Raw genomic sequence first — 14514 nt, 5'->3', positions numbered from 1 at the left:
TGTTTCGCTGTACAGCGAAGTCCCTTGAACCAAGATATACTTTGGTTTGGTCACTAAAGAAACTGTTATAAATTGAGGACTATCTGTTTCTCTTGCTCGAGCAGGGGGCTGGACTAGAAGACCTCCAAGGTCCCTTCCAGCTTCTATTCTATTCTATTCTATTCTATTCTATTCTATTCTATTCTATTCTGTTCTGTTCTATTCTGTTCTATTCTCAATAAAGATTCTATTCTATTCTATTCTATTCTATCCTATCCTATCCTATTCTCACTAAAGATTCTATTCTATTCTATTCTATTCTATTCTATACTATTCTATTCTCAATAAAGATTCTATTCTATTCTCAATAAAGATTCTTCTATTCTATACTATTTTATTCTATTCTATTCTCAATATTCTATTCTATGCTATTCTATTCTATTCTCAATAAAGATTCTATTCTATTCTATTCTCAACAAAGATTCTGTTCTATTCTATTCTATTCTATTCTATTCTATTCTATTCTATTCTATTCTATTCTATTCTATTCTATTGCATTTTAAATCCAGAACCATACTTTTCAACTGTCTGAAGATGAGTGGACTTCAACTCCCAGAGTTGAAGTCCACGCTTCTTATAATGATAATAATAATAATAATAATAATAATAATAATAATAATAATAATAATAATAATAGTAGTAGTAGTAGTAGTAGTAGTAGTAGTAAAGTTGGAAGGGACCTTGGAGGTCCCTGCTCAGGCAGGAAACCCTATACCATTTCGGACAAATGGCTGTCCAGTCTCTTCTTAAAAACTTCCAGTGTTGGAGCATTCACCGCTTCTGGAGGCAGGTTGTTCCACTGGCTAATTGTTCTCACTGTCAGGAAGTTTCTCCTTAGTTCTAGGTTGCTTCTCTCCTTGATGAGTTTCCATCCGTTGCTTCTTGTCCTGCCTTCAGGCGCTTTGGAGAATAGCTTGACTCCCTCTTCTTTGGGGCAGCCCCTGAGATATTGGAGCACTGCTATCATGTCCCCCCTCATCCTTCTCTTCATTAAACTAGACATACCCAATTCCAGCAACCATTCCTTATATGCTTCAAGTTGCTGAGATTAAGAAACAGGATCTCCCTGCTGATTCCTAGCAGATCCAGGTTCCCTTTGACCTACTTCCAAGACCTGCAGCATCTCTGTGTAGGCTTGACATGTCAAGTTGCTCTACCTGTGTTTTCACCACCTCCACCCCTGCACTGATCCCTCATTGGCCAAAAGCAGAGGAAGGTGACTCCTTGGCCTGCCTCAGTTTCACCTACTTAAAAATTCCCTGTGTAAACAAGCCACATTTGGCCAGGAGTTTGTCTACAGCCATCTGGAAGGACCTTCATCCGATCACAAGACCAGGTAATTGAATGCGACGGATTGTGTTGATTCCGGCCTTTGTGTGTCCTCAGGTTTCGGCAACTTTGGACTGCTAGAGTCCCCCAAATGGTTTGGACACAACGGAGAGCCTTGAGCAAATCAGACTGAATAAGATAAATGCCACCATGTGCAGAAAAGGGGAGCTTACAAGGGCTTGTAGACCACGACTAAAGATCTCCAGATCTTGGCTTCTGCTCGAATTATTTAACCTCAGAAGTTAAGTGGCATTTTGAGGAACGTAGCTATGATGCTTGAACTCAGATCCGGAGCTCAGATGCCTGGATTCTGCAGCCTGGAAATCCCCTAAAGTCTGTTTGTATTTTTCTTTTTTTTAATTGATAAAAATCTATGCAGGTATTCCTCATCTTACGGCCACAGCTTCTATTGCTCAGTGAGAAATTTTTTAAATGCGTTTTACGACTTTTCTTGCCGCACGTTCTTAAGTGAATCGCTGCGGCTGATAAGACGGTAACCCGGTTGTTAAGTGAATCTGGCTTCCCCATGGACTTTGCTGGTCAGGGGTTCACAAAAGGGGAAATCGCGTGACCCTGGGGATCACATGGCCGTCATAAAGATGAGCATCCGAATTTAGATCCCGGGTCCGTAGGGATGCTGCGAGCGTGAAGAGTGGTCCTGTCGCCTTTTTTCAGTGACATAACTTTGAATGGTTACTAAGTGAACTGTTGTAAGTTGAGGACTGTCTGTATTTTAAAGACTTAAATCAGGGGTCTTCAAACGTGGCCACTTTAAGACTTGTGGACTTCAACTCCCAGGATTCCTCAGTCGGCCATTCTGATGAAACTGCAGCGTTGCTGGGTAGGGAATCCTGGGAGTTGAAGTCCACAAGTCTTAAAGTGGCCATGTTTGAGGACCCCTGACTTAAATGGACTGTGCCTTCTGCTTTTTTCTCCTCCTTGAGTAGAGTTCTCCAAAGTGGTCAGGGTTGACCTCCAAGGAAGAGACTACGGGCAGTGCTCGACTTGCAACTATTCGCTTAGTGACAGTTCAAAGTTACAACGGCACTGAAAAAAGCGCCGTAAAACCCGGTCCTCACACCACTGTTACAGCATCTCCAAAGTCATGGGATCAATATTTGGGCACCTGTCAATTACAATGGTTGCCAAATCCCCAGATCACATGATCGCCGTTCGCATTCTTCCCAGCAGACTTCCGAGAAACACAGTCAGTGGGAGTAGCCGGATTCGTTTAATGACTGCGTGATTCACTTAACATTTACATTTACATCACAGCTGTGGGGGAAAAAAAGATTGTAAAATCGGGTAGGATTCACGTCCTAACGGCAGCAAGAATTGTATTTGCCCAACATTGGAAAAATGAAAACTTACCAGCTGAAGAAGTGCTAATTAAGAAAATTCTAGAGTGTGCAGAAATGGATAGATGGACTTTAAAGAGAAAAGAGAAAGAAGACTCCGTGTACTTTAGAACATGGGATAATTTCCATCAATGGCTAGAAAAACGAGTCAGAGAGAAAGGAACGTGATATGTAATTTTGAATATATATTAGCAAGAAGAAGGCTATGGAGTGATTAATTAACATATTGTTTATGATAATTAACTATTATCTAGTATTGTTTGTTAAACATATGAACCCAGACATTATGCTGTTTGCTCAATATTGAGAATGTTATTTGGAAAAACCCCAACCCCAACCCTAACCCAAACCCTAATCCCAACCTCAACCCCGACCCCACCTTATTCCTAACCCTATAAAAACTAATAAAATCCATACAATAAATAAATAAATAAATACAAGCCCGTTGCGAAGTGTCTGGATTTTGATCGTGTGACCGCGGGAATGCTGCAACTATCGTAAGTGTGACAAACGGTCACAAGTCACTTGTTTCAGTGCCATTGTAACTTCAAACGGTCATTAAATGAATGATTGCAAATCAAAGACTATCTAGACCAGGGATGTCAAACTTGCCGGCCTGCAGGCTGAATGTGTCATGGGAAAACCACCCCCACCCCATTGCCAGCGAAGGAAAAAAAGTCGCAATACGTTGCGACACGTCACGTGACGTTGCTAGTTTGACGCCTCTGATCTAGACTTAATAGAAACAAATCAATAGCCCAGCCCACCTCACAAGGTTGTTGTTGGGAAAATAGGAGGAGGAATGTTTGTTGGTTTTTTTCGCTGCATTGAGTTATTTGTAAAAGTATAAAGGCGGATGATAGATAGATAGATAGATAGATAGATAGATAGATGATAGATAGATAGATAGATAGATAGATAGATAGATAGATAGATAGATAGATAGATAGATAGATAGATAGATATACAGTGGTGGGATTCAAATATGTGAACAACTGGTTCTCTGTATGGATGCCGCTTCCGGAAGTCCGTTCTGGGCCTGGGCAACAAAAAATTAGCTACCGGTTCTGCCGAAGTGGTGCGAACCGGCTGAATCCCACCACTGGATTGCTAGCTAGCTAGCTAGATAGATAGCTAGCTAGCTAGCTAGCTAGCTAGCTAGCTAGCTAGCTAGCTAGCTAGATAGATAGATAGATAGATAGATAGATAGATAGATAGATAGATAGATAGATAGATAGATAGATAGATAGACATTGCTAGCATTTTTCATTTTTTATTTTTCATTTTTTATTTGACTCGGATGACATACGCAACGGGCTTTTCAGAAAATGACTCAGCTGCGAGAGACCAACGATATAGGAGAGCTGCAAACTTTCGCAACTGATGTGTGTTTGTTGTGTCAAATGCACTTGTTGGGCCTCCAGGAGTGCAAAGGTCTTTGCTCTGATCCAACCACTTTTCCTTTCAAAAAAATCTATAGTTGGAACAGCAATGTGGCACCGCCATGCCTAGGGATAATCTAACAGAGGGATAGAATCAAGATCACGTGAAGTATTAATACCACTTTACAATGCCTTGGTAAGGCCACACTTGGAATACTGCATCCAGTTTTGGTCACCACAATGTAAAAAAGAAGTTGAGACTCTAGAAAGAGTACAGAGAAGAGCAACAAAGATGATTAGGGGGACTGGAGGCTAAAACATATAAGGAACGGCTGCTGGAATTGGGTATGTCTAGTTTAACGAAGAGAAGGACGAGGGGGGACAGGATAGCAGTCTTCCAGTATCTTAGGGGCTGCCCCAAAGAAGAGGGAGTCAAGCTATTTTCCAAACCACCTGAAGTCAGGACAAGAAGCAACGGGTGGAAATTCATCCAGGAGAGAAGCAACCTGGAACTAAGGAGAAACTTCCTGACAGTTAGAACAATTAACCAGTGGAACAACCTGCCTCCAGAAGCGGTGAATCTCCAACACTGGAAGTTTTTAAGAAGAGACTGGACAGCCATTTGTCCGAAATGGTATAGGGTTTCCTGTCTGAGCAGGGAGTTGGACTAGATGACCTCCAAGGTCCCTTCCAACTTTATCATTATCATCATCATCATCATCATCATCATCATCATCATCATCATCATCATCACCTCGGATTATGAATTGCAGAAGATAATTGGGCCAGAAAGTTCACATTCTCGCTCCCAGCTTCTTTGAGGGACGTCCCAATCTGGTTAGCTAAGAAGGAGTCTAGGAGGACCATGGTTTTTTGTTGAAAATGTAAAGCACACAAGTTGAGCGTTACTGGATAAAATCCTCCATGTGTAGGTGCAGTCTACCTTCAATGACTACCTGCTAGGGGTAAGCAACCTCAGAATGCTTCCGCTGGATTTTGCAGATCAGATGTACAGTTTGGGCGTGCGAGAATATTTTGTACCAAGTAATCTGTTGCAAGTAATCTGGAATTTGTTGTGAAGTAACCCGTTTTTCCAAACATCCGCCCCCAATTTTTTGTCGTGTTAAGCAACTTCACACTCCAGCACGCAAGGTTGCACAGGGCCTTCTTGTGACATCCTCCATTGCGCCATCCCCTCCTTCCACGATCGTCTTAGCCCAGGGAGAGAGAAGAGGGAAAGATGACTTCAGAAGAAAGGTTGTAAAATGGAGCGAAACTCACTGAGCAAACGTCTCACTTAGCAACGTAAATTTTGGGGCTCAGTTGTGGTCATAAGTCAAGGACTGCCTGTATTCAGATCTGGCTTTGCTTACGCTTTAAGCCTTTGGCTTTAGTAAAAGCAGTGGTGGGATTCAAATACCTGAACATCCAGTTCTCTTCATGGATGCAGGCCTGGGCCTCTGAGGCCTAGAATGGACTTCCGGAAGTGACATCCATGCACTTCCTGTGGGCTGTTCTAGGCTTAAGAGGCCTCCTCCTGGCCTAGAATGGACTTCCGGAAGTGATATCCACACACTCCCGGTGGATCGTTGTAGGCCTGGGAGACTTCCTCCAGGCTTCCAAGGCCTAGAATGGACTTCCGGAAGTGACATCCATGCATTTCCTGTAGGCTGTTCTAGGCCCGAGAGGCCTCCTCCAGGCCTAGAATGGACTTCCAGAAGTGACATCCATGCACTTCCGGTGGACCGTTGTAGGCCTGGGAGATTTCCTCCAGGCCTCCAAGGCCTAGAATGGACTTCCGGAAGTGACATCCATGCACTTCCTGTGGGCTGCTCTAGGCCTGAGAGGCCTCATCCAGGCCTAGAATGGACTTCCAGAAGTGACATCCACGCACTTCCAGTGGACCGTTCTAAGCCTGGGAGACCTCCTCCAGGCCTCCGAGGCCTAGAATGGAGTTCCAGAAGCAGCATGGGTTCAGCCAGTTCTCCAAACTCAACAAAATTTAGCTACTGGTCCTACTGAACCGGTGCAAACCGGCTGAATCCCACCACTGAGTAAAAGCAGGGCTTTTTTTCAGCCGGAACGCGGCGGAACCGCGTTCCGGCACCTTTTTCCGGGCCGGCCGCACCGGAAATAGCCCCTCCCAAATTTTACTTGCATTCCTGTTCTCTAAAGGGGCGGTCCTAGGGTTTGATGAGGGCGTGGCCAGGTTTGAGTTCCGCCACCTTTTCTCCGAGAAAAAAAGCCCTGAGTAAAAGTATATCCTTTCTCTACTAATGGAGTTAAGGGTCTTTCTTTCCTAAATGCCCAGGGAGAAAAGTGGCATCTTGTCACTCTGGATACCAAAAATGATTAGTCCTTCAATAGAAAATCACATGAAGTTAGGTTTGAAGGCTCTGCTGAGAAGCTGAAGGAGACTCAACCAGAAGAAGACAATGGCAAGAAAAAACTTGGATGGATGTCCCAAAGGTGCTTTTCCAAAAGGAAACTGGACTTTCTTTGTTTTTCCTTGAAGACGTTTCGCTTCTCATCCACGAAGCTTCTTCAGTTCTGACCAAACAGTAATAATAATAGTAGTAGTAGTAGTAGAGTTGGAAGGGACCTTAGAGGTCTTCTAGTCCAACCCCCTGCTCACGGAAGAGACTCTACCTATGCCATTCCGGACACATGGCTGTCCAACCTCGCATTAAAAGCCTCCAGTGATGGAGCATTCACCGCTTCTGGAGGCAGGTGGTTCCACTGGTTAATTGTTCTAACTGTCAGGAAGTTTCTCCTTAGTTCTAGGTTGCTTCTCTCCTTGATGAGTTTCTATCCGTTGCTTCTTGTCCTGCCTTCAGGTGCTTTGGAGAATAGCTTGACTCCCTCTTCTTTGTGGCAGCCCCTGAGATATTGGAACCCTGCTATCATGTCATCCCTAGTCCTTCTTTTTTGGGCACCATGTTGTAAAAAAGATGTTGAGACTCTAGAAAGACTACAGAGAAGAGCAACAAAGATGATCAGGGGACTGGAGGCTAAAACATACAAGGAACGGTTGCTGGAATTGGGTATGGCTAGTTTAATGAAGAGAAGGATTGAGGGGGGACATGATAGCAGTGTTCCAGTATCTTAGGGGTTGCCCCAAAGAAGAGGCAGTCAAGCTGTTCTCCAAAGCGCCTGAAGGCAGGACAAGAAGCAATGGATGGTAACTAATCAAGGAGAAAAGCAACCTAGAACTAAGGAGAAACTGCCTGACAGAACAATTAACCAATGGAACAACCTGCCTCCAGAAGTGGTCAATGCTCCAACATTGGAAGTTTTTAAGAAGAGACCGGACAGCCGTTTGTCTGAAATGGTATAGGGTTTCCTGCCTGAACAGGGAGTTCGACTAGATGACCTCCAAGTTTCCTTCCAACAACAACAACAACTACTACTACTACTACTACTACTACTACTACTACTACTACTACTACTACTACTACTACTTCTTCCTATTATTATTATTATTATTATTATTATTATTATTATTATTATTATTATTATTATTATTATTATTATTATCTTGGATGGCTCCATGAAGATGGACAGCGTAGAGCTGGGATCAAGGAAAAATTTCAGGAGAACTTTCCAATCAGAAGTTAAAAGTTCTAGCTGGAGAGGAAGCTTCTGATGGTAGCTTCCATGGGGGCAGATTGCTACCGACGTCCAGCTTTAAAAAAATGGAACTGACCTCTGAGTGGCGTTGAAAAAAAAGTAACCTCAAAACTCAGCTGCAGAAGACAGAAAAATGGTACCCCCTAGGAAGTAGGGTTTTAGACTTGACCGCAAGTTCATTTCCAAGGAAAGGGTTTATCTGGCTGCAGTTGAGGATGAGAAAATAAAGTTTTTCCCCCACTGGAGAACGTTCCCATGGAGCAGCTCCAACTTTGATTCACTCGCCTGGATGAACATCAGCTGGATGATTCACGTGAAGTATGAATACCACTTTACAACGCCTTGGTAAGGCCACACTTGGAATACTGCATCCAGTTTTGGTCACCACGATGTAAAAAAGATGCTGAGACTCTAGAAAGAGTACAGAGAAGAGCAACAAAGATGATTAGGGGACTGGAGGCTAAAGCATATAAGGAACAGTTGCTGGAATTGGGTGTGTCTACTTTAATGAAGAGAAGGACGAGGGGGGACATGATAGCAGTGTTCCAGTATCTCAGGGGCTGCCCCGAAGAAGAGGGAGTCAAGCTCTTCTCCAAAGCCCCTGCAGGCAGGACAAGAAGCAACGGATGGAAACTAACCAAGGAGAGAAGCAACCTGGAACTAAGGAGAAACTTCCTGACAGAACAATTAACCAGTGGAACAACCTGCCTCCAGAAGCGGTGAATGCTCCAACACTGGAAGTTTTTAAGAAGAGACAGGACAGGCATTTGTCTGAAATGGTATTGGGTTTCCTGCCTGAGCAGGGGGTTGGACTAGATGGCCTCCAAGGTCCCTTCCAACTTTATTATTATTATTATTATTATTATTATTATTATTATTATTATTATTATTATTATTATTATTATTATTATCATCATCATCATCATCATCATCATCATCATCATCATCATCATCATCGTCATCATCACTGCATGGGCAACATGGAGCAGAAACAATTGACAGACAGATCACGTTGCCTCTCGCTCTTTCTCCCTCACTCACCCTGAGGTCAATTTCAGGAACTTGCACAGGCAAAAATGGGCTGCGCCAGTTCGTAAACTTCACGAGTGATTCTACACACCGCCCAACGTTCGCTGTGTCAATCAAAGGCACCACAATTGTCAATGGGGTTGGGTTCCTACAGATTGCAATCCCTACCTTGTCTTCTCTGCCCTTGATATCTGAAGATCTGGTCTTCTGGGTTGGGTACCACCTCTTTGAAGATCTGGAATGGATTGGGTGGCTGGTCTGATCTATTCCCAGGCCTGTCCACGCCTTCCCACCTGCTGGAGGATCAACTCTGATCACACCCTGTAGCAGTTCATCGGTCCTTTTTGTTGTTGTTAGTTGCGAAGTCGTGTCCGACCCATCGCGACCCCATGGACAACGTTCCTCCAGACCTTCCTGTCCTCTACCATCTTCTGGAGTCCATTTAAGCTCACGCCTCCTGCTTCAGTGACTCCATCCAGCCACCTCCTTCTCTGTCGTCCCCTTCTTCTCTTGCCCTCCATCTTTCCCAGCATCAGGCTCTTCTCCAGTGAGTCCTTCCTTCTCATTAGGTGGCCAAAGGACTTGAGTTTCAACTTCAGGATATGGCCTTCTAAAGAGCAGTCAGGGTTGATCTCCTCTAGGACTGACTGGTAGCTAAAACTTATGAAAAAATGGTTGCAGTGACCGGGTATGGCCAGTCTAATGAAGAGACAAATTAGGAGTGACGTTGCAGTAGTCTTCCAATATTTGAGGGACTGCCACAAAGAAGAAGGGGGTCAACCATACCTGAAGGCAGAACAAGACACAATGGATGGAAATCAATAAGGAGAGATCCAATCTAGAAATAATAAGAAATTTTCTGACTGTGAGAACAATAAATCAGTAGAAGGGCCTACCTCTCCAGAAACTGTAGGAGGTGTTCCAGCACTGGAGATTTCCCAAAGCAGCAGAAGGTAAAACAAGAAGCAACAGATGGAAACTAATCAAGGAGGGAAGCAACCTGGAATTAAGGAGAAACTTCCTAACAGTGAGGACAATTAACCAGTGGAACTGCTTGCCACCAGAAGTTGTGAGTGCTCCATTGCTGGAGGTTTTCAAGAGGAGACTGGGCAGTCACTTGTCTGAAATTGTATAGGGTCTCCTGCTTGAGCAAGGGGTTGGGCTAGAAGACCTCCAAGGTCCCTTCCAACTCTGTTATTCTGTTATTATGCTTTGGGATATTTTTTCCCCAGAAGATGTCAGGATAGCACAATTAACAAAGCAGAAGAAGCAACTGTTTCCCAGTATTTCCAGCAAAGTTTCTTAAAATACAATCTGGAAACCAGAGTAGGTCAACTCTGGACATTCTCTGGGGTTGCCAGGATATTCCAGCACTGGTGTAAATCAAAGGTCTCTTGACTTGACAACTTTCAGACTTGTGGACTTCAACTCCCAGAATTCTTCAGCCAGCCAGCCATGTTGGCTGGAGAATTCTGGGAGTTGAAGTCCACGAGTCTTAAGACTGCCAAGTTTGGAGACGGCTGGCATAAACTGCCATTCATCAGAGTCCAACTTTCCTTCTCCATTCCGAATATCTGCAAGAAAATAAAATTTTTGTCTAGAACAAAAGCAAGGTTGTCGTTAAATGAGTCGGAGCCTATTTGATGACCTTTCTGTCACGTTTTGATGGGAACCATTTTGGTTGTTAAGTGAATCTCACAGTCGTTAAGCGAATCCAACTTCCCCCATTGACTGGGAAGGTCACAAATGGAGATCCTGGGATCCTGGGACGTAGCAACCGTCGTAAATACCTATCGGTTGCCAAGCGCCCAAATTTTGAAGTTGTGACCGCGGGGATGTTGGGACAGTCATAAGTGCGAGGACTGTTTGTAAGTCCCTTTTTTCAGTGCCGTTATAACTTTGGGTGTTAAATAAATGGCCGTAATTCGAAGACTACGTTTATTAGGCTTTGCTGTTGAGACTTCTAGAATTCTTTCATTAGGACTCCAAATTTTTCTTTAATCAATGATTACTTAGTAGGATTTTATAGATTATTTTTTTTAGAACATGCCCCACTAGCTCCAGACTTTGGCAAACCATGGTTTGGGATGCACAATCCTAGTCAAATATTTCTGCTGAGTGTTTTATGCCAGCCAGTCCACTTTGTCCCTTTGGGGGATATGCCATTCCATTTGCTCATTTGTTTCCTGCCCGCTGTCTAGTTTTCTTTCCTTTTTTAATTATATTGCTGTGAACCATGCATAATACATTGGATTATTTCTATGCAGTGGTGTTTGCACCAGTATTAACAATGATTAACCTTTTAGTGTTTAGATAAGCTAGAACCATTACAGATTTTTAAAAAAGAAGAGGAATGTTCCACCAGCACTAATTACGATTTGAAATGTCAGGGTTAATGAGCATATTATTTAGATTTTTCACCCAGAACTAAATATAACATTTAGAAGAGAAAGAAAAAGGCTGCAGATTGTCTCGATCTTTGTCGTACAGTAAAGATTTCTGTCTTAAATTTAGTATTAAGGTCTCCACTAACTTACTAAATATGATATTATTTAATCTTATATTAAAGTCTTCTTGGATTTTAGAATCCAAATAATAACAATAGTGGTAATAGTGGTAATAGTGGTAATAATAATAATAATAATAATAATAATAATAATAATAATAATAATAATAATAATAATAATAATAATAATAATAATAATAAAGTCGGAAGGGACCTTGGAGGTCATAACACCCCAAACTTAACAATTGTTGATAAGAAAGACAAAAAAAAGTCTGGATAGTGGATGTGGCAGTAACTGAGGACAAAAAAAGAGAAGAGAAACAAATGGAGAAGATCACAAAATACAAAGACCGGCAAATAGAAATAGAACGACGGTGGCAAAAGCAAAGGTAGAACCAAGAGTGATAAGCGTGTTGGGTTTAATCCCAAAACATCTGGAGCGCCCCTGGAACACCATCGGCGTTGACAAAATCCCTGTTGGTCAATTGGATCTCGGAGTCCTAGTGGATAATCACTTAAATAGGAGCCAGCCGTGTGCTGCAGCTGCCAAAAAAGCCAACACAGTGCTAGGCTACATTAACAGAGGGTTAGAATCAAGATCACAGGAAGTTTTAATACCACTTTACAATGCCTTGGTAAGGCCACACTTGGAATACTGCATCCAGTTTTGGTCACCACGACATAAAAAAGATGCTGAGACTCTAGAAAGAGTGCAGAGAAGAGCAACAAAGGTGATCAGGGGACTGGAGGCTAAAACATATAAGGAACGGTTGCTGGAATTGGGGATGTCTAGTTTAATGAAGAGAAAGATGAGGGGGGACATGACAGCAGTCCTCCAATATTTGAAGGTCTACCCCAAAGAAGAGAGAGTCAAGCTATTCTCCAAAGCGCCAATGGAAATTCATCATGGAGAAAAGCAACCTAGAACTAAGGAGGAATTTCCTGACAGTGAGAAAAATTAATCAGTGGAACAACCTGCCTCCAGAAGCTGTGAATGCTCCAATACTGGAAGTCTTTAAGAACAGATAGGACAGCCATTTGTCCAAAATGGTATAGGGTTACCTGCCTGAGCAGGTTGTTGTTGTTGTTATTCTTCTTCTTCTTCTTGTTGTTGTTATTGCAAAAGGCAGCTTTACTCAGAACAGCTGACATCCTGCAATGGAGACCTTTAACCATTAACTCTGTCTGTTCCCAGATTGTTGGGAAGGATGCAATAGATGGATAAAGATGCCGAATCTAATCTAAACATCTGGCTGCGACCAACCATATTAATTTACTTTCTTATGGCATGTTGATGGGGAGATGGAGGGATGGATGGACAGAGAGTAGAGTAGAGTAGAGTAGAGTAGAGTAGAGTAGAGTAGAATAGAATAGAATAGAATAGAATAGAATAGAATAGAATAGAATAGAATAGAATAGAATAACTTTATTATCACTTTAAATGTACACTAATCGGCATACATTAAAATGAAATTTCGTCACATACAGCTCTCATTAATAACAAAAAAAATTGCATATACCCACATATTCACATATATTCTATGACACAGGAAGGAAGGAAGGAAGGAAGGAAGGAAGGAAGGAAGGAAGGAAGGAAGGAAGGAAGGAAGGAAAAAGTGGGAGAAGGAAGGGAGGGATGGGGAGGGAGGAGGGAGGGAGGGAAGGAAGGAAGGATTTAAGTTAAATTATGAATTGGCTTCTCTTGCAGTTGAACCAGAGTTCCTAATGGCCACGGAAGGGGAGAACCAGACGGCTACAAAACCTGAGGTCAGTTTCCAAACTCTTCTTTCAGGGAATGATGGTTACTATGAATACCATGAATTGTTTGCAGAGTCCACTGGGGGCTTGGTGCAGGTTTATAGACTCCAGCCATGCCTCCTGCTCCTCCTCCTCCTCCTCCTCCTCCTCCTCCTCCTCCTCCTCCTCCTCCAAGAAGCTTCTTCAGCTCTGACCGGATGGTGGGGAATAGAAGGATTTATACTCCTTGCAGACAGCTGGTCATTTGCATCCTTTTAGAGAGTCGTTGAGGCCACCTGGAGACTTACCTGTGTCCTCAGGGTCACCTGAGTGGTGCAAATGGGTGGGGAGCCTTCTCAAAGCTGCTGAAAGGACTTTGTGGTAGACTGGAGATAGACGGTGTCGTATTACAGATAAACCCCCAAGTGGCCTCAACGACTCTCCAAAAGGATGCAAATGACCAGCTGTCTGCAAGGAGTATAAATCCTTCCATTCCCCACCATCCAGTCAGAGCTGAAGAAGCTTCGTGGATGAGAAGCGAAACGTCTTCAAGGAAAAACCAAAAAAGTCCAGTTGCCTCCTGAAAAAGCACCTTTGGGACATCACAGGTATAGTACAGGAAGTCCTCGGCTTACGACCACAATCGGAAGCAGAATTTCCATTGGTAAGCAAGGTGATAGTTTAAGTGAGTTGCGTCTGATGCTAGGTCCCCTTTGCCACAATTGTTAAGGGAATGGCTGAAGCTGTAAAGCGAGTCACGCAGTCTTTAAACGAATCCGGCTTCCCCCATGGATTTTGCTTGTCAGCAGCTGGCGGGGAAGGTCGCAAAATGGAGATCACGTGACCCCGGGAGACTGTGACCGTTGTAGATCCATGCCGGTTGCCAAGCACCTTAATTTTAATCCTGTGACCATGAGGATACTGTGACGGTTGTAAGTGTGAGGACCGGCCAAGAGTCACTCGTAACCTGGAACGGTCGCTAAATGAGTGGTTGTAAGCCGAGGACTACCCATACTGGGATGGTTGTAAGTGTGAGGACTGGCCATGAGTCACTCATAACCTGGAACGGTCGCTAAATGAGTGGTTGTAAGCCGAGGACTACCCATACTGTGACGGTTGTAACTGTGAGGACCAGACATAAGTCACTTGTAACCTTGAATAGTCGCTAAAGGAGTCATCTTCTAGCAGTCCCGGTGGCCCCGACGGCCCTTCCAGCGGCCTTTGGTGGGTCGAGAGGACTTAAGGACTACCCCCGAGGTCAGACTCTTTGGTGTGGCCGAGACTGAAAATCCTTGCCCTCCCCCCCTTCCTTCTTTTGATCTCCCACAGCTGGATTATTAATGTATTCGAGGACGGTCCTACTGGCCCTGCGCGACTCACCCCTCGCGCAGGCCTGGCCCATTAAGATCACTAGGGCCCACCTTGAGGATGGGGTTTGGAACCCCGAGAGGTGGCATGCTGCGGGTACAAATCGAAAATTATTGAAATCGGCCAAATTAAGGTT

At 43.6% G+C, this 14514-nt stretch overlaps 1 protein-coding gene across 1 annotated transcript in view; it reads left to right on the top strand.

Moving 5' to 3' along the window:
* Positions 1-12998: 12998 nt before the first annotated feature.
* LOC107296142 (perilipin-3) overlaps positions 12999-14514 on the top strand; it is a 16481-nt gene continuing 14965 nt past the window's right edge. Inside the window, exon 1 of the mRNA XM_029285987.1 lies at positions 12999-13040. Coding sequence (XP_029141820.1) covers positions 12999-13040 — 42 coding nt within the window. The remainder of the gene's footprint in view (positions 13041-14514) is intronic.

The sequence above is a fragment of the Protobothrops mucrosquamatus genome, unplaced genomic scaffold, assembly GCF_001527695.2.
Source record: "Protobothrops mucrosquamatus isolate PMUCROS unplaced genomic scaffold, P.Mucros_1.0 scaffold2662, whole genome shotgun sequence".
Taxonomy (NCBI): domain Eukaryota; kingdom Metazoa; phylum Chordata; class Lepidosauria; order Squamata; family Viperidae; genus Protobothrops; species Protobothrops mucrosquamatus.
Note: the sequence above shows the minus strand (reverse complement) of the source record. Positions and strands in the feature narration are given on the sequence as shown.